The sequence below is a fragment of the Peromyscus leucopus genome, chromosome 3 (assembly GCF_004664715.2).
Source record: "Peromyscus leucopus breed LL Stock chromosome 3, UCI_PerLeu_2.1, whole genome shotgun sequence".
Classification (NCBI taxonomy): Eukaryota; Metazoa; Chordata; class Mammalia; order Rodentia; family Cricetidae; genus Peromyscus; species Peromyscus leucopus.
In genome coordinates, this window is record NC_051065.1 from 85,136,897 (window position 1) to 85,155,859 (window position 18,963).

Below are 18,963 nucleotides of genomic sequence, written 5' to 3' on the forward strand. Positions count from 1 at the left end.
TTATTTGGCCAACTATAGCTTCTGGGATGAGATTAATGCCCTGTATAGGCTAACACTACTTAGAATCTTTTATAATAGTAAGAATAGTTAGGGAGCTTACCAAATAATAGGTTATTTATGGCCTTTTACAACATTCTTAATGTTAGTTTCACTTCTCCAACTCTGTCCTCAACTCCATACTCTCATTCATATCTACATTTAACTCTTCCTATCCATTATTATCTTTTACCCTATCATTTCACCTGTGCTCTATCTCTCTGTGCCTCTATCTCTCCCGCTTAGGATCCTTTTTTCCCATCACCATTTCAATGGTCCATTTTTAATTTCCTGAATTCAACAACTACTCCAAATTAAGCATACAACTCTAAAAGGTTGTTTTACACAATACGATATTTCCCAGCTAAGTTCACATCTTAGTTAGGGTTTCTATTGATGTAAAGATACACCATGACCATAACAACTCTAATAAAGGAAAAAAATAAATTTGTTCTGGCATACAGTTTCAGAGGTTTCCTCCATTATCATGGTGATATGCTGGAAGACATGGTGCTGCAGAGTTCTCCATCTTGATCCACAGGTAATAGAAGGAGGCTGTGTGCCACACTGGGTGTAGCTTGAATCTTTGAAGCTTCAATGCCCCCAGCCACAAAGACATAATTATTTCAACAAGACCACACATACTCCAGCAAGTATATACCTCCTAATAGTGCCACTCAATGTGGACCAACCATTTGAACACATGAGTCTATGGGGGTCGTAACTATTCAAACCACCACAATCTATTTTCCTAGAAATTATGTAATTTAATACTTCTTTATATCAAATTAAAGAATGGATTTTTTAACCATAAAGAAAAAGGAAGTTATGTTGTTTATAGGAAGCTGGATACAACTGAAGATAATCATACTAATCAAATGAAGTGGGCATCAGATTGACTAATATCACATCATTTCTCTCATTTGTATTTATTTTTTCTTTTTATTTATTTATTTTTATTTCTTATGCATTGGTGTTTTGCCTGCATGTGTATCTCCCCGAGTGTGTTGGATCCCTTGGAATTGGAGTTACAGACAGTTGTGAGCTGCCATGTGGGTGCTGGGACTTGAACCTGGCTCCTCTGGAAGAGCAACTAGTGCTCTTAACCATTGAGCCATCTCTTTAGCCCCTCCTTTGTATTTATTAGACTCTATAATCACATGTGAGTATAATACATGTGTTAAAGTGAAACTTTTTAGAGGTGTAGGAATCCAGCTCTGAACTTTTAAAGGGATCTTGAGGGGAAAAATGAGAAATGAGGAAATATTAGATAGAAATACAGATGGAGATGATGAGAAAGACAGAGACATAAGATAGATTCGGGAGGGCACTGGGTCAATACCCAGCTTCCTTGACTTTACTTATGATGGGCTTTTTATACATCAGCAAGAGGAGGTGCAAAAGACCTCCACATCTCAAGATTGAGGTATAAAGTACCAATAACTGTAGACTCTTCAAAACACCTGGTTAACCACATCCTTGGCAAAATCATTCATTATTCAGCCCTATTGGGCAATGCAAGCTCAGACTTTCTGACCCTGACCAAGGCCTTTTACTAGGGAGCCTCTATGGGTTCCCACTTAGAGAAACAAACTGTGAGACTTTAGGCATGGTATCATGTTTTAAGAGGAAACTGAGCTAGATTACTGGGGACCAAGCTATTTATTATAGGAATTATAAATGCTGTGAACAGACAGGAATGGAGATGGCATGGTGAGGGCACTGCAGGGAGAGTTTCTGGACTTTCAGTATTGAGAAGGGTTTACAGTAAGAGCCCATAGTCAACCTCTCTGATTCTCTGGCAAAAAAGAGTGTGGGGACCAGGATTTGCCTGGTGCCAATACCTTAAGAACAGCAGCATCCTTTTCTGATATATCACTTTCCAGGTGAGAGGTCCCATCCTTAATGTCCCTGTAGGACACCGTCTGTATCTACAAGTGACAGAGCTCCCATCATCAATGTCCATGTAGGGCCCCCGACGTTATCCGGGATAGTGACAGAGCTGCAGTAAAGCTGCCACTATGTTCTACTATCACATTTTTCTAGGAAAGAGACTAACCTGAAGAGAGAGAAAAGGGAGTATGGTGGATATATAAGATGAATAAACTCAAGGATAATATGTGCATGTGCTGTGGATATTGTTCTATATAAATAAAACACTGATGGCCAGTGACCAGACAGGAAGTATAGGCGGGACAAGGAGAGAGGAGAATTGGGGAAACAGGAAGAAGGAGGGAGAGACATGGCAGCCACCGCCAGGACAAGCAGCACGTAAAGACTCTGGTAAGGCACCAGCCACGTGGCAAGGTATAGATTTATAGAAATGGGTTAATTAAAGATATAAGAAGAGTTAGCAAAAAGCCTGTCACGGCCATACAGTTTATAAGTAAATAAGCGTCTGAGTGATTATTTTATACGTGGATTGTGGGACTGCAGGGCTTGGTGGAACCTGGAGAGAAGCCCTCCAGCAACATGCATGCATAAAAATTAAAAAAAAAAACTTCACATGCTGTTTTACCTCTATTTTTTGTATTTTATAATTTAATTTAATTTTACATATCAGCCACGGATTCCTTGTTCTCCCCCCTCCCACCCTCCACCTTCCCCTTGACCCACCCTCTATTCCCATCTCCTCCAGGGCAAAGATTCCCCTGAGGATTGAGTTAAACCTGCTAGATTCAGTCCAGGCAGGTCAAGTCCCCTCCTCCCAGGCTGAGCCAAGTGTCCCTGTATAAGGCCCAGGTTTCAAACAGCCAACTCATGCAATGAGCACAGGACCCAGTCCCACTGTCTGGATGCCTCCCAAACAGATCAAGCCAATCAACTCTCTCATCTATTCAGAGGGACTGATCCAGTTTGGGGCTCCTCAGCTATTGGTTCATAGTTCATGTGTTTCCATTTGTTTGGCTATTTGTCCCTGTGCTTTATCCAACCTTGGTCTCAACAATTCTCGCTCACATAAACCCTCCTCTTTCTCACCAAATGGACTCCTAGAGTTCCACCTGGGGCCTGGCCATGGATCTCTGCATTCAGATACTTCAGTCCTTGGATAGGGTTTCCAGCACGACAATTAGGGTGTTTGGCCATCCTATCACCAGAGTAGCTCAGTTCTGGCTGTCTATCAACCATTGCCAGTAGTCTATTGTGGGGGTATCCTTGTGGATTTCTGTGGACCTCTCTAGCACTTTGCTTCTTCCTATCCTCATGTGATCTTAATTTATCATGGTCTCTTATCCTTTGTTCTCTGTCTGTTATTGATCCAGCTGCGATCTCCCACTCCCCTAAGTGCTCTTTCCCTCAACCCTTGCCCTTCAGTAACCCCACTCACATCCAGGTTGTTCATGTAGATCTCATCCATTTCTCTGTCATTGGGCGATGCCTGTGTCTTTCTTGGGGTCCTGTTTTCCAGGTAGCCTCCTTGGTGTTGTGAGTAGCAGTCTAGTCATCTTTGTTTTACATCTAGTATCCTCCTATGAGTGAGTACATACCATGTTTGTCTTTCTGAGTCTGGGTTAACTCCCTTGGGATCATTTTTTCTAGATTCATCCATTTGCCTGCAAACCTCATGATGTCATTGTTTTTCTCTGCTAAGTAGTATTCCATTGTGTATATATACCACATTTTATTTATCCATTCTTCAGTTGAAGGGCATCTAGGTTGTTTCCAGGTTCTAGCTATTACAAACAATGCTGACATAAACATAGCTGAGCAAGTGCCCTTGTGGTATGATTGAGCATTCCTTGGTAATATACCCAAGAGTGATATAGCTGGATCTTGGGGGAGATTGATTGCCAATTTTCTAAGAAAGCACCATATTGATTTCCAAAGTGGTTGTACAAGCTTGCATTCCCACCAGCAGTGGAGGAGAGTTCCCCTAGCTCCACATCCTCTCCAGCATAAGGTGTCTTCAGTGTTTTTGATCTTAGCCATTCTGACAAGCATAAGGTGGTATCTCAGAGTTGTTTTGATTTGCATTTCCCTGATAATTAGGGATGTTGAGCAATTCCTTAAATGTCTTTCAGCCATTTGAGTTTCCTCTGTTGAAAATTCTCTGTTTAGTTCTATAGCCCATTTCTTAATTGGACTGTTGGTCATTTTGATGTCTAATTTCTTTTGTTCCTTATATATTCTGGATATCAGTCCTCTGTCACATGTGGGGTTGGTGAAGACCTTTTCCCATTCTGTGGGCTGTTGCTTTGTCTTTTTGACCATATCCTTTGCTCTACAAAAGCTTCTCAGTTTCAAGAGGTTCCATTGATTTATTGATTGTCTCAGTGTCTGTGCTACTGGTGTTATATTTTGGAAGTGATCTCCTATGCCAATGCATTCAAGACTACTTCCTACTTTCTCTTCTAGCAGGTTCAGAGTAGCTGGATTTATGTTGAGGTCTTTGATTCAATTGGACTTAAGTTTTGTGCATGGTGACAGATATGGATCTATTTGCAGCCTTCTACTGTTGATATCCAGTTATGCCAGCACCATTTGTTGAAGATGCTTTCTTTTTTTATTGTACAGTTTTGGCTTCTTTATCAAAAATTATATGTTCATAGGTGTGCGGATTAATGTAAGGTCTTCAATTCAATTGGTCCTCATGTTGGTTTTTATGCCAGTACCAAGCTGTTTTTATTACTGTAGCTCTATAGAAGAGTTTGAGGTCAGGGATCATGATACCTCCAGAGGTGGTTGTTTTACCTCCTTTAACGGCAAATTTTATACTACTGATTTTTCATTAGACCAGAGTGTTCTTACAGATTTAGATTTAATATGTGTCATTGAATGCCTATTTCAAAGATTTATTGATCATATTCTTGAATGGTTATCTTGGGAGCAACAAATACCAGAAATCTCCTAAAGCTGGATTGAATGCCTTTACTGAATAAAATACCTCAAATATACATATGAGAGGGGATGTGCATTTTTATTTGTGAAGATTAATTACCATCACAAGAAGATCTTTGACCTTTGCAAAAATTGTCCAATATGACTTTTCCTTATAAAACCATGCTCTTTTGCACCCAGTATACCCACAAGTAATCCAGAGCTTCACACTGGTGTAATTTTTGCCCAGTGCTGAAATTAGCCAGATATCTTCCATAATGTTTCTCACAAAGGTACTCTTTACTTACACTTGACTCTTCTCAAACACTTATACATGTCTGTAAATTGATTATTTTCCTTGAAGGAAATCCATCCATGCAAGTCTGAGACAAAGCTTAGTTGTAGTCAAACTTGTTGACTATCAATGGCTGCTCAGTATAAATACTAAGGTTGAGGCACCCTGCCTTGTTCCTGGGACTGCAGATATTCTATATGGCTGATAAGAACAGAAATGAACAAGAGAAACAGAGAAAGATGTATAATCTCTTAATGGGACAATGCTTCCCAGACTGCCCACTGTACAGTATCCTGCAAATCTCTCCACAGCTTCTACTAACTATTCTGAACATCTAAGTAAAATGAAACTTTACCATTTTCTCTTTCTACCTTTTCCCTAAGTGTACTTCCATTTATTCTTTGGCTTTTCTCCTTGTCATCTGAAGTTCCTCTCCTCTTTCTGCTATATAGCTGCTGTTGACCTCCATGGCTGACTCTAACAGCTTGGATTTTTTCTTACTTTCCTTTTTGAGATATACAATTTTCTGTTTTCTTTTTCTTTCTTTCTTTTTTTTTTGTTTCTCGAAACAAGCTTTCTCTGTGTAGTTTTGGTACCTTTCCTGGATCTTGCTCTGTAGACCAGGGTGGCCTAGAACTCATAGAGATCCACCTGGTTCTGCCTCCTGAGTGCTAGGATTACAGGGGTGCGCCACCACCACCCGGCCAGATATACACTTTTCTTATTATATTCTTTGACTCTTAAATTCTAATAATCTTTCTTTCAAGTTTCTTTTTTAAGATATTTTATTACCAAGACATTGAATCTGAAGAAGAGACCCCAAATTTCCCTGATCGAGTCTATACCCTACCGTCTACAATCTTGAATCCTGCTTTCTTTTAATAAAAAGTAATTCTCCAGTATGGGGCTGTTACATCACTAGATGAAACTATAAAATAAATCACCTGGTTTCAAAATTCCAAGCATTCTTTGACATTTTAGGTTTAAAAGTTGCAAAAGACAGTTAACAAAGAATATCAAATATTCTCCACCACATCATTTTACTATGAAAGTCCACATTTTCTCTAATTCCCAAGAAAGAGTTTACAAAGTAAAAACCAAGTCCCAAAATTCAGTATGTAATAAGAATTACATATCAAAATATTAGTGAAAAATAGGAGAAAAAAACATAGATTTCTTTGTACAAAAATAGGAATCAGAAGACTGGATAGGCTTTAGGAAGTGAAACCATGGCAGGCATATAGTCTATCACTGAATAGTAGTAAGCCTATGGGTTGCATATTTTTAGTGGGGGTAGTGTTAGCAGACTTTAGATTGCATTGTGAAATCACTGGGGAACAAATTTATTTTCTGGAAAGAATAAAAAAGTTGACCATTTTGATGTTAAATTTATGACCTGATATAACAGCAGACTCAGAATGAAGAGGTGATAGATTCAATATCTGTAGTATAACATGACTATGTAAAAAGTATCAGACAGTGATATAGGTTGAATCACTCATTTGATCACCACAGGAGTGTATACATGAGCACCTCAGGTTGATTGTGTTTCCTTAACATACTTGGTGTCACTTGAGAGGCAATAGTCATTCAGGTAATGGCATACACTTAAGAAAATAGGACCTTTAGAATATGCAGTGTAGGCTCAAAAAACACTTATACGAGGCATATATAAAAGGCACTTGGCAAGACACCCTGAAAATGTCAGATTAAATATGAAGAAGGTTGAAGAACTCACTGTAAATCTGTACTCTGTTTACTCAAAAATATCTCTCAGAGAAGACCACGAAGAATTTCTCAATGAAAATCAAGCTTGGTTTTCAGGGCTCAGCATGTGTCCCCTCCATGAAGGAAGCACAAGCTACTGTGAAATCTCAGCTAGAGCCATTTCTCAGGTTTCCTGTGCCTGGATCAAGCTAAAATCTACTCAAAATGTAAATCCTTCAATTTTCTTTTCTTTTTTTTTTTTTCTTTTCTTTTCTTTTCTTCCTTCCTTGCTTCCTTCCTTTCTTTTTTTGTTTTTTGAGACAGGGTTTCACTGTGTAGCTTTGGAGCCTGTCCTGGAACTCACTCTGTAGCCCAGGCTGGCCTCAAACTCACAGACATCCTCTTCTGCCTCCCAAGTACTGGGCTTAAAGGCGTGTGCCACCGCTGCCTGGGTTCTGTAGAAGAGCAGTCAGTGCTCTTGACTGCTGAGCCATCTCTCCAGCCCCTTTCTCTCAATTTTCAGCACAGATCAACATGACAGAAGAGCTTCAGGTCATCTATAGAAGCCACTCCTCTTTGGGAGTTTATGCCATTTGGATTCCATTTCATGCATAGCCCTTCAGTGCCATCAAAATCAGATGCTTGAGTTTATTTTGTTTTTTATTCCTTATACATTTTGTTACAATGTTTTTTTTTTATTTTCTTGACCCACAACATTTTAATTTTAAGTGTATAATACTGTTTATTTTTAATTAAACAATAGTATAAGGTTGATGTTGGTATTACCAAGTATTAAATTATAAAAACTTGAGTAAATGCATAAAGAAAAAAAGCAACTGAAGACATGATAGTGAATCAATCATTCTCATGGAATTATAGTGAATATGTTTTCTTCATTCCCACTAGAATTCTAAGTAGCTATATTCCAAATGAGTTTTCTAAAATAATTTTCAATGAATATCTTTATCTTACAGTATTTTGTTATGCCAAAGGACTGTTATTCCACAGGGGGGCTGAATTCAGGGAACCCTACAAATTAGATATACCAACTTGTCACAAAATTCATGTGGAAAACAAGCAAAAGGCAGAAATTGATTTAAATAATGCAGCCATTTTTTACTGGAAAGACAACTGTTATCCATTATTCAACCTCTACCTTTGAGGGTACCACACTAGGGGGTAAACAAGAGATTGAGAAGTGGTATGATTTCAAGATTTTTTCAAAGTATGGCTTCTTGTTTATTTTCTTAGATCTGTTTTACCAAGTAATTTTGTTGAAATACTTGTTCTCATAACTTGCTGGTAAATTTTGGTCCCACTGAGATAATTGCTTGTGTCTATGGTTCTAGTTTCCACCAAGAAACAGGCAGGTCTTTACTGTGAGGTGACCTTCCTAAAAGGCACATTGTCCTTAAGACTAGAACAAGAGCAGAAGACTCTGAGAGGAATATAACTTTAAATATTGTATAATTGCCTACAGTGATGTGGAATCATAAGCTGTGCACTTATATCCTGGACATATGTTTAGACTAAAAATGGGCTATTTTTATAACAGGAGGTTCAAAAGCCTGAGGTTCAGCCTGTACCCAATGTGCTACAGAGGAAGGAACTCCCCACTTGAGCCTTGTTGTTGAGGAATGGGTGAAAACAGGGCTAGAATATTTTTTCAGGGATCTAAGAAAGGGTAGTGACAGGAACAGTAGAATCAGTTGGGGAGGAAGAAGGGAGGTATGGTTGAATAAGTAAATGCAGAGAGAGACATCTGGGGTTGAGTGACATTTGGGGGATTATATGCAAACTAAGTGCAGTGGAAACTTCTTAAAATATATTAGGGCAATCCTAATGAGGTCTTCTAATAATGGAGATAAGGAGCCCCAACTGGCCTTTACTTGTCACCAAGTGCAGCTTCCAGTATTGAGACTGGGTTGCATCCAATTGAATTTTTGACCAAGGGGATCACATGGAAATCCCCCTAAACTCAGGCTGTTGCTAAGATAATGCGATGCTTTCCACAAACTCACAGAGGTGCTCCATAGCCAAGGACACCTACACAATTCATTGAACTTTAAAATGTCAAACTAGTGCCTACATGGAGCCTTTACCCTGTACTCCAGTGTCTTTGGTGCAGAAAAGTACTCTGAAAGCTACCAAAAGAGAAACATATACACCAACCCAGCCTTGAAACTTTTGATTTACACTTTCTCCTGCCTGCAAATATGCTAGGCAGTAGTGGCAAAGAACTTCTGAGAATATCCAACCAATATCTGATTCGACTTAAGGCTCATTCCATGCCTAGCATAGCTTGGAGGACTGGAAGCAGTGACTTGGACTAGATAGCCCACAGACTTAGGGTAAAATCAAGCACTACTCATTTTAAAAATAAATATTCAATAAAATGACTCCTAATAATATTCTGCTATACTCATAGATCAGTGCCTTATTTAGATGGTTGCACCTGATAACATCTCCACCTGGAGCAGCTTTCCCCCATATCTGAGTCCCATTCTCAGTACTCAGCATTTGCATTAGAATACAGGAAGCTGTGCTGCAGTAGCAAATGCTTTTCAAAAATCTCAGCCTTGACAGAGAATGACTCTATCACTCTCAGGTCTATCTGTTGGAGTCTGAGTGGATTTCTCTTGAGAGTCTCTTGTTGCCATAGGCTTCCTTCATTGGTTTCTTTTTTTTTTTTTTTTTTTTTCTTTTTTCGAGACAGGGTTTCTCTGTGTGGCTTTGCGCCTTTCCTGGAACTCACTTGGTAGCCCAGGCTGGCCTCGAACTCACAGAGATCCGCCTGCCTCTGCCTCCCGAGTGCTGGGATTAAAGGCGTGCGCCACCACCGCCCGGCTCATTGGTTTCTTTCATTGGTCTTTATCATGGGTCTCCTGGCTTGGGTATCCTGATAGACTCTTACCTGTGTGACTCCTACACAGGTACCCCACAGGACTCTTGCATGTTTCCTTCTGCCTGACCTCACTTTGCGGTCCACCTATGGAAATGGGCTTGCTTACTGCTAAAGACTCACGTGAGACCTAACCATTTTCTTTACTGAAGCTGCACCATGTTAGAGCCTAAACAAGAAGCAGGGCAATAGTGTGGGAAGAGATTCATGGGAGGACACGTGTGTTTACAATTGACTTAGACCTCAGAAAGAAAGGCACACTGCTTTCATTTTTTTTTTTCCCTTTGAGGATGTCAGGTGTCCTCATTCAGATGTCCTAGGTTTGAAGATGGTAAGAAACTTAAAGATACTTTATGAGTAGAAATGATCTCTTGGTCCCAGATCTGGACTTGACCCCTCTGCAGGATCACCTTCTAGCATCCTTCCCTGAGAACTCTAAGTTATACTTTGCATATGCAAAGTTAACTGAAAGGATCTAACTGGTAAGACTATGAACTGTCCTCTAAACCTTCAGTGTCCTCAGGCCACTGTCTGAACTGTGATTTTTGTCTAGGAGGGACCTTTGAAAAAAGCACCAATCATCCAGGAATAGTTATTGCTTCTGACAACACTTCCTACTAGTGATCTCGTCACAGTAGGCACCTTACTCCTACATGCTACCTTCACTCAGGGTACCTCATCCTCTGTCTACATGGTGTAACATATTATTAAAAGTTGATTACAGCTTTGCTATGGTTTGTCATTCCATCAAAGCACAAAAATGTTTTCTCAAAAGTAACATAATCAGTGGGTCCTGGGGATGGATCTGAATGCAGACATGTCTGGGTTCCTATAGGTTCTTAGCTTATGAACACATTTATCCAGTAAGTAACTCAAGTTTATGGAATAGTAGAAAAGTCAAAAACAGATTTAGGTGAAAGTCAAGGCTCCTTATTTTGTTTCCTATATAGCATAAGTTGAATCCCTCTTTACTTCAGTCCATAAAACATAATTCTCTGGTTTCTTCACACACTGGAAATGAAACTAGTTCAAAATTGAGGGCAAGGCACACACCTCATATTGCTGTAATATGGCTGCTTTCTTTCATTAAAATCTCTGACTCATCTACTCCTCATATTAGGAGATCCTATAAATATAATGTGTCCTGAAGTGGAAAAAAAAGAAAGGGGAGAAAGGTGGATAGAGAAGAGATAGCTTGGGCAGGAGTTGGGAATATTTGAGTGAATATAATCAAATGAAACACTATGAAATTCTCAAAGAATTAATAATAAAAAGATAAAAGAAAAAAGTGAGCTCCACAGTATTAATATTTAGATTTTCTCATACCTAGAAAGCACTAATTTAATGGAAATACTTAATTCAAGAGTTACAGTCCAAGTATTCAGTGTGTTCCAGACTCACAGATGAAATCCTCTTTTGCAGGTGATTTTGCTTTGTAATCTGTGGGATCTGGTATGGATGACTTATTTGAAAGATTTGTCACTTGAGGGCATACCTCTCCGAGGATTTAATTTTTCCTCACTCATTGGCTCATTCACTCTCTTGGCTTCTGTCTGTCATAAGGTGAGAAGCTTTGCCACAGAGTCATTTCCATATGGTGCTGGTTTTTCAGAAATGGAGAATCTATCAACTATGGGGTCATGAATACTTCCCCCACAGTCTCAAATTAGTGACTTTGTGTCCACATAGGATACATGGTGTGTTTGAAGTCCCTATCAACAGTTTCTGAGGGCAATAGATAGATTTCTGAGATTGAAGGAAAGGATACAATAAATTTGTCTATGGCTAAAAAGATGCCATAAACATACAATATCTTTAATGAAAACTCTCAGCAAAATGTGAAGTCAACCCAAGACAGATAACATGTGGGTACAAAGGACTAAGACATCACTTTAGGACTACTGAAGCATGTATGTGTTCATGTTAACCACTTTGTGATAGACATAGAACCCCAAGATTTACTTACACTGCTTAGTTATGGTCTTGCTTATATTCACTTCCTGCTTGGAATATTCCTGTATGTTCTTTTAGAAATATGAATGTTCACCATTTTCCATTGTTTTTTGTAAGTGTGTAGCTCATTTTTTTGCTTTTTATCCCTTCTTTCCTTTTTGAGATCTGTATATATAGCATAGGCTAGATCCATAAATATCCTCCTTTGTAGCTAGAGTTTTCCTGTCTTGTCCACAGTCAGGACAAATCTTTGTCATCCGCCAGTCCCACAGCCGCTCAGACCTAACCAAGTAAACACAGAGACTTATATTGCATACAAACTGTATGGCCGTGGCAGGCTTCTTGCTAACTGTTCTTATAGCTTAAATTAATACATTTCCATAAGTCTATACCTTGCCACGTGGCTGGTGGCTTACTGGCGTCTTCACATGCTGCTGGTCATGGCAGCGGCTGCAGTGTCTCTCTGCCTCAGCCTTCTGCTTCCCACAATTCTCCTCTCTCCTTGTCCCACCTATTTCCTGCCTGGCCACTGGCCAACCAGTGTTTTATTTATTGACCAATCAGAGCAATTTGACATATAGACCGTCCCACAGCACTTCCCCTTTCTTTTTTTTTTTTAAAGGAAGGTTTTAACTTTTACACATCTCCAAAGTTAGCTTGGTATATTTGGGAATTTGGGCGTAGCTTCTCTTACTATTTTCTGCTGGAAGGGGGCGCTGTATCTTATGGGGACACAAAGAAAATTTTAGGATCATGGAGTAGTCCGTGACTTGAAACGATTCTGGATGTTGGATCATCTGGGCCATGGTGTCATCGGAGACCTTTCAGGTGGTCTTGGCTGGTCAAACCTGATGTATCTTAATCTGGAACAAATCCATAGCCTTTGGCTTTCTGTGGAAACAAAAGCAGAGCCTCCTTTCCAAAGTAATATATCCTTACATCCAAATTTTGAAGTCAAGGTACCTTTAAAATATACATTTTGGCATAACTCAACAGTTTTTGTAATCAAATGTTTTTCTTCAGTTACAAATATCAAAGAGAACATAATCCAGATTCTTTGTGTGATAGCCATCTTTATGTGGCTTATTTTTTTATATTACCTTGAGCCTATTGCTTTAATCAGCAGCCTTTTAAGCCTGAAACTGTGCTGTGGCTGTTGGCTCCGCCCACTTTAGCTTCCCAACATGGCGGTGGTACTTTTTCCGCCAGCTCTGGGAGCCATCAACTCTCAGAAATAGTGGGTCTATGCTTCTATCAAGGCAGCGTGTAGCCCAGAAACCTCTTTTTTTGTTTTGTACTAGCAAAGGCTAAATCCACCACGCAGCTTAATGTGCCACTTGCAGAGGCCTCATTCCCGCCATACTGTAGATCGAACGCACACGCCAGGAACCCGCCAGTAACTCAAACCGGCAGCTGCCGCTCATTTGAGAGAGACAATTAGGAAGCTGTTTTTAGCTCCGTTTTAGAATCTTTTCTCAGGTTTTAGGTGGAAACTCTTGCCCCACGTCGGGTGCCATTTGTAGCCAGAGTTTTCCTGCCTTGCCCACAGTCAGGACAAATCTTTGTCATCCGCCAGTCCCACAGCTGCTCAGACCCAACCAAGTAAACACAGAGACTTATATTGCATACAAACTGTATGGCCGTGGCAGGCTTCTTGCTAACTGTTCTTATAGCTTAAATTAATACATTTCCATAAGTCTATACCTTGCCACGTGGCTGGTGGCTTACTGGCGTCTTCACATGCTGCTGGTCATGGCGGCGGCTGCAGTGTCTCTCTGCCTCAGCCTTCTACTTCCCACAATACTCCTCTCTCCTTGTCCCACCTATTTCCTGCCTGGCCACTGGCCAACCAGTGTTTTATTTATTGACCAATCAGAGCAATTTGACATATAGACCGTCCCACAGCACTCCTTAGTGTCTCAAATTTCATGATTACAGCAATTTAACACAATACCTAGCAGCCTCCTTTTAAAGCTTTTCTGTAACATTGCAACTAAAGTCATGTTTATGTTTCACATGGAGGGGACAGGGGGGTTGACTTCACCTTTTATGAAATGCAGGAGCTGTAAGGAGTGAGGGCATCTTAAATTATCTCAATACATTTTGCTTTGTAAGGAAAGCATTAGTGTAAAGGACAGAATGTTAGAGATTGAATCTATAGTGTTCTCCCTAATGCCTGTGTTGAAAACTCAATCCCTAATTGATTGTACTACTAGTAAGAGGAAGAAACTAAGAGATTGGATTTAGTAAGGAGAAGAAAGTCACTTCAGAGTGCTTTTGAAGGATAGGTTTTGTTCCTAACACTTGGCATATAATCTCTCACTGTCATTATCAATCTCCTTTTTTCTTTCCTTCTTTGAATGAAGCTGAACTACCTCACATGTCCTCTATCACCATGCTCTGTCTCATCACAGTCCCCAAATAATACATGTTTAGGCACCTAGGATTCTATGAGACAAAAGAAACATGTCCTCCTTCAAACTCGTCTTTCAGAATTTTCCCCCACAATTATTTACATCTAGCAAACAAGATTTTATAGCCAAGACTAATTCTGGAACTCTCTCATCTTAAAGTAAAGCTGTTATCTCTTGTCCCAATGATACCAACTGATAAGAAAGCTAGAAATGTTGGAGTATTAAGCAAAGCCACATACACAAAAAAGTCAAAGACAGTGTTTTCCATTAGTTTTATATGAATAAATGCCAATATCTTCAGAACTGATTCAGAAAACAATTTTCTTACAGCTGTGGAGGTCAGTAGTCTCCCAAAGTACACTCAAATAAGGAGAATTTCTTGTGTCTTGCAGACTTCAGAGGAGGGAATCTAATGCTAATGTTTATTCTTCAGAGATACTACATTATTCCCTGAACAATGAATGTTCACTACCTCTCAGAATTCTGATAACTTTCCATTGCAACCCCCACTATATACAGCTCAATGTCCTCTCTCCCTACATGAATAGCATGTGTTTTTATAGTGATCTCACCTACATACTTCAGAATAATCATTCCATCTCAAAATCATTAACTCAACCATACGTGACAAGTCCTTTTGACATGTAAGTTGAAATTCATAAGTTCTAGAGTAGACTTAGATAGTTATTGGAAGGTTCAGTGAGATTAATTATTTCTCAACCAATAGTATTATTATCTTATTAAAACCTGATCTTTTTGAAGTAGGAAAAATCAGAAGGCTTATTTATTAAGCAACAGAGTAGAAGACATCAAGGCCTACTGATATTTGTACACTCTGTATGCCAGTTCCCTAAATAGTTATTGAAATTGTTTTAGATAGCAGCTATGCTCACCACTGTACCATCAACACACACTTTCTTAAAATGGTATAACCCAGAATCATCATCATTGAGTCATAAATGATTTAGTTCAATCTAAGGTCCATTGATAAAGTTGATTGTTTCTGGAATTCCCTTTATATGTGAACATATCATTAAAGGAGTGGTAAGAATCCATATCCAAGTTGTCCTGCAAAATAATGATTTGCTTGTTGCTTTAGGTTGAGAGGAACTGTCATCCTCATCATCTGCTGAAGTGTGCTGAATGAGGCTTCCTCCAGATCGTGGGGTAACTTATGAGAAGGAAGAACTGTTTTCCAAGACTCAAAGATCAAAGAGATACACAGATGCAGCTTTAGATGTCAGCAGAAAGAGAGTGAGGTGAAGAGGCAGGAAAGCTAGTAATACTATTAATACAGCTCAAAGCTGGTGTGTGGTACTCCTGATGGGGAAGATGTCAGGTATCTTGAACAAGCCAATTCATGGCTGGCTGTTTTTCACACCCATCACTGAAGTCTGGAAAATCAACTGGGTTAGGCTCAGGCTGTGAAACTGTCTGTCCTTTCATAGTTAGGATTTCTAAAGATCCCAAGGTTCCTCTGTCTCCAGGACAAGAGTACTGAAGACCTAATAGATTTGACCTTCCATAATGATAAATAAGGCTGTACAGCCAAGACAGAGACACTGGTGTGAGATTTGTGGTATTCAATTATTTGTGTTATGAGGATGCATGAACACTTCTGCATCTTAGTTTGGAGACAGAGGCACACTGCAGACAGAGAGGCTGTTGCCTGCATAAGTATGATATCTATTGTTAATGTTCAAGAGTAAAAGGTAAAAATATAATTTGTAATACACAGCAGAGCTATGTATTGAGTAACAGTGCTTTCTGTTGTATTATTCAAGTCTGTTATTACTATTCAGTCCTTCATGCTGAGGAATTGTGGAAATATTATCAAATGGCAGAAAAGTGGGATAACATGAAGAATCTTAAACTTAGAAGAAGGTGCATTCTGTCTCTGGGTATCAATGTACCTCCATTTTCACATGGAGTCAGAACACCAGGTGGCAAATGAAACATGTTGTTGAGATTGAGGTGTTATATGTGCTTCTATTGTGTATTTCCCCATTTTGTAGGCATGGATAAGACTGATAAGTCTTTCTTTTTTAATTAATTAAAAATAGTTGTGATTAAAAAATTATCCTTTTAACTTAAAGAAATGACTACTCCAAACTCACAAGCCCTTCAAAAGGAGAATACAGGTTATTTTTTTAACCAATAAGGATTATTTCATTGGAGTTAAGATTTAATAGTCCTTTCTCTGTTGTATATTCACTAATAGCAGGAAATTCTTTTATATTCCTCCAATATATCCTTGAAATGTATAATTCAAAATTGAGCCTATGTATAGTAGAATTTTCAAGTAATCTCCAAAATGTCATCTATAATTTTAAAACCTTAAAAAAGAAATGCATTCTCTGGAGGCATATGTGTGGTCTGACCTCAGGCATCTGGGGACACAGAACTTGTGCTCAGTTACTGAGATGAGCAAGTCTTGCAGCTGTGCCCACTCTAACTGGTTCCCAGTGATTTGCATGCACTCACTGCACAGCCTTGAGGACTTCTTCATATACCAGTCACACCCTGTACAGTTGTCACTGCAGTCAGGACTCAGCATGGACATGAGGGCCCCTGCTCAGCTCCTCGGGCTCCTGCTGCTCTGGCTTCCAGGTAAAGAAGGACTAAAATTGGAATTTCACTGTTACGTGGTGATTATTGTTGACTGAAATTTGAAGGAAGTTTTTTCTTATCATGCTTAACTATGTGGCTATTTATTATGTCTCCATTCCTAGGTGCCAGATGTGACATCCAAATGACCCAGACTCCAACCTCCCTGTCTGCCTCTCTGGGTGACAAAGTCACTATCACTTGCCGGGCCAGTCAGGATATTAGCTATGCTTTAAACTGGTACCAGCAGAAACCAGGAAAAGCTCCTAAGCTCCTGATCTATTACACAAATAGATTGGCAGGTGGGGTCCCATCAAGGTTTAGTGGCAGTGGGTCTGGGACAGATTATTCTCTCACCATCAACAGCCTGGAGTCGGAAGACACTGCAGCTTATTACTGTCTGCAAGCCGCTAACAACCCTCGCACAGTGATACAAGGCATAACATAAACCCACATGGAAGGAGAAGTGAGAGGCTGGACTGACCCTGCTTCCCCTCCTCATGAGTCATGTATTGAAACAGATTTTCAGATGTCACAAGATTTTTAGCAAAACTCTAGAGAGACATTTGTTTTGGTAGTAGGAGCTAAACAGTCCTCTCTGTACCCTATCTTTCTTTCTCTTCATCTCCAGCAATCCAGTTAATCAATGTCTTTTCTGCCTTCACAAAGCACACAGTCATTCCCTGCAAGAAGACTGAGTTGTATCCCTACCTGGTATTCATCAAAACAATGGAAGTTTCTGTGGACGTTTCAAGCACACATTTTTAAAATACAGAAAATTAGTTCTAAGTGCCAGTATTTAAAGGGCAGAGAAATATCACTTAGAGAAGCTGACAGCAGAAAGGATTCCTGGTTTTCTCACAGAAGCTAGAGCATATGTCTCAGAGAAAGGGAAGGTTGCCTGACTATGATCCTCTGCGGTGTCTTGAAATTGCAGCAGCTGATATTAATGCTCTCAACTGCCTGCAGCATTTCACATGAGATTCAATGAAAATCACCAGGTTGAGCCTGAGTATTTTGGAGTTTATTGCTGCTTTCAAGGTACAGGATTGTCCTTCCACATTGACACAGACACTAATATAAACCCCTTTTCTTGGAACGGCCCAGCTGCCAAATGTGTTCTTTGTTGGATGAGGAGCTCAGCACATTCCACATCTGTGTGAGATGCTAAAGAATTCAGGATAAACATTTGCAGCTAAGAGCTCCGGCCCACCAGTGTTTCAAGTGCCACCCATTTCCAGCCAAGTAAACTGCTACAGCATGGGCATTGCTTCTGCAACATGATGTGTGAGGTTCTCTCAGCAAACAGGACCTGTAGATGAAATTCTAAGCAGTCTTAGTAAATAAGAAACACAGAGTCAAATACAGAGGAAATAGCCAAAGAAGTCAGAGAGCCATGACTACCTTATCTTAGCACCTCGCGGCTGTCTCTTCCCCAGAGAGCACTTCTTCCTTCCTGTCTGACTTGTCTTTTTATTGTCTTTCTGTTCTGCCTTCTTATTGGCTCTAAACCCAACCACATGACTTCCTTGTTACTGCCTGTCTATACAGACCTCCAGGTCTCTATGGTTGGTACTGGGATTAAAGGTTCATGTCACCATGCTTGGCTGTGTCCTGGACCACACAGAGACTCTGCCTGCCATGTGATTGGATTAAGGGTGTGTGCTACCACTGCCTAACTATGCTTATGGCTCGCTTTGACCTCTGATCTCCAGGCAACTTTCTTTATTAACATACAAATAAAATCACATTTCAGCACAAATAAAATATAACCATAAGGACCAGCTGAGGTAAAGCTGAATCAAAGTTCACCCTCATCCAACGTGTCTCCCTTGCTCAAAGTTATTCAGCATCACAGTCAAGTAACTTAAAAATATGTTCTAGTGAAATTCACTCCTTTTCTGTTATGTACACAACTTATTTGTCTCTGTTTCAGTTTTTAAATTCCATTTTAGCAAATATAAATGCATATATTCACCTCCACTTTTGTTTTCTATTTATGAAATATATTCTTCTTGCCCTAAATTTCATATTGTGTCTCTTTCAATTGCTGCAAGGATTTAACCTCAAGCTGAAGGTTAAAATTGAAAATTCCCTATGATCTCTGCATGCAGAGATCACATTTCTTTAATTAGTGAATCTAAGATTATTACTTGGGAAATTAAAATTTTAGTACATTTTTCATTCCTGTGATCTTATTTTTTTCAACGTGACCAGACAAAGATTTTCTC

At 39.6% G+C, this 18,963-nt stretch overlaps 1 non-coding gene and 1 gene segment (V, D, J or C); one reads left to right on the forward strand and one right to left on the reverse strand.

Moving 5' to 3' along the window:
* Window positions 1-10,334: 10,334 nt before the first annotated feature.
* LOC114687513 lies at window positions 10,335-10,395 on the reverse strand. Its single transcript, XR_003733675.1, has one exon. It is a non-coding gene; the product is annotated as a small nucleolar RNA SNORD49 (small nucleolar RNA).
* A 6,199-nt stretch (window positions 10,396-16,594) lies between these two features.
* Window positions 16,595-17,180, forward strand: LOC114687503. The segment is given in 2 exon segments: window positions 16,595-16,735; window positions 16,858-17,180. Coding segments are annotated over 2 exon segments (459 nt in total).
* Window positions 17,181-18,963: the final 1,783 nt, after the last annotated feature.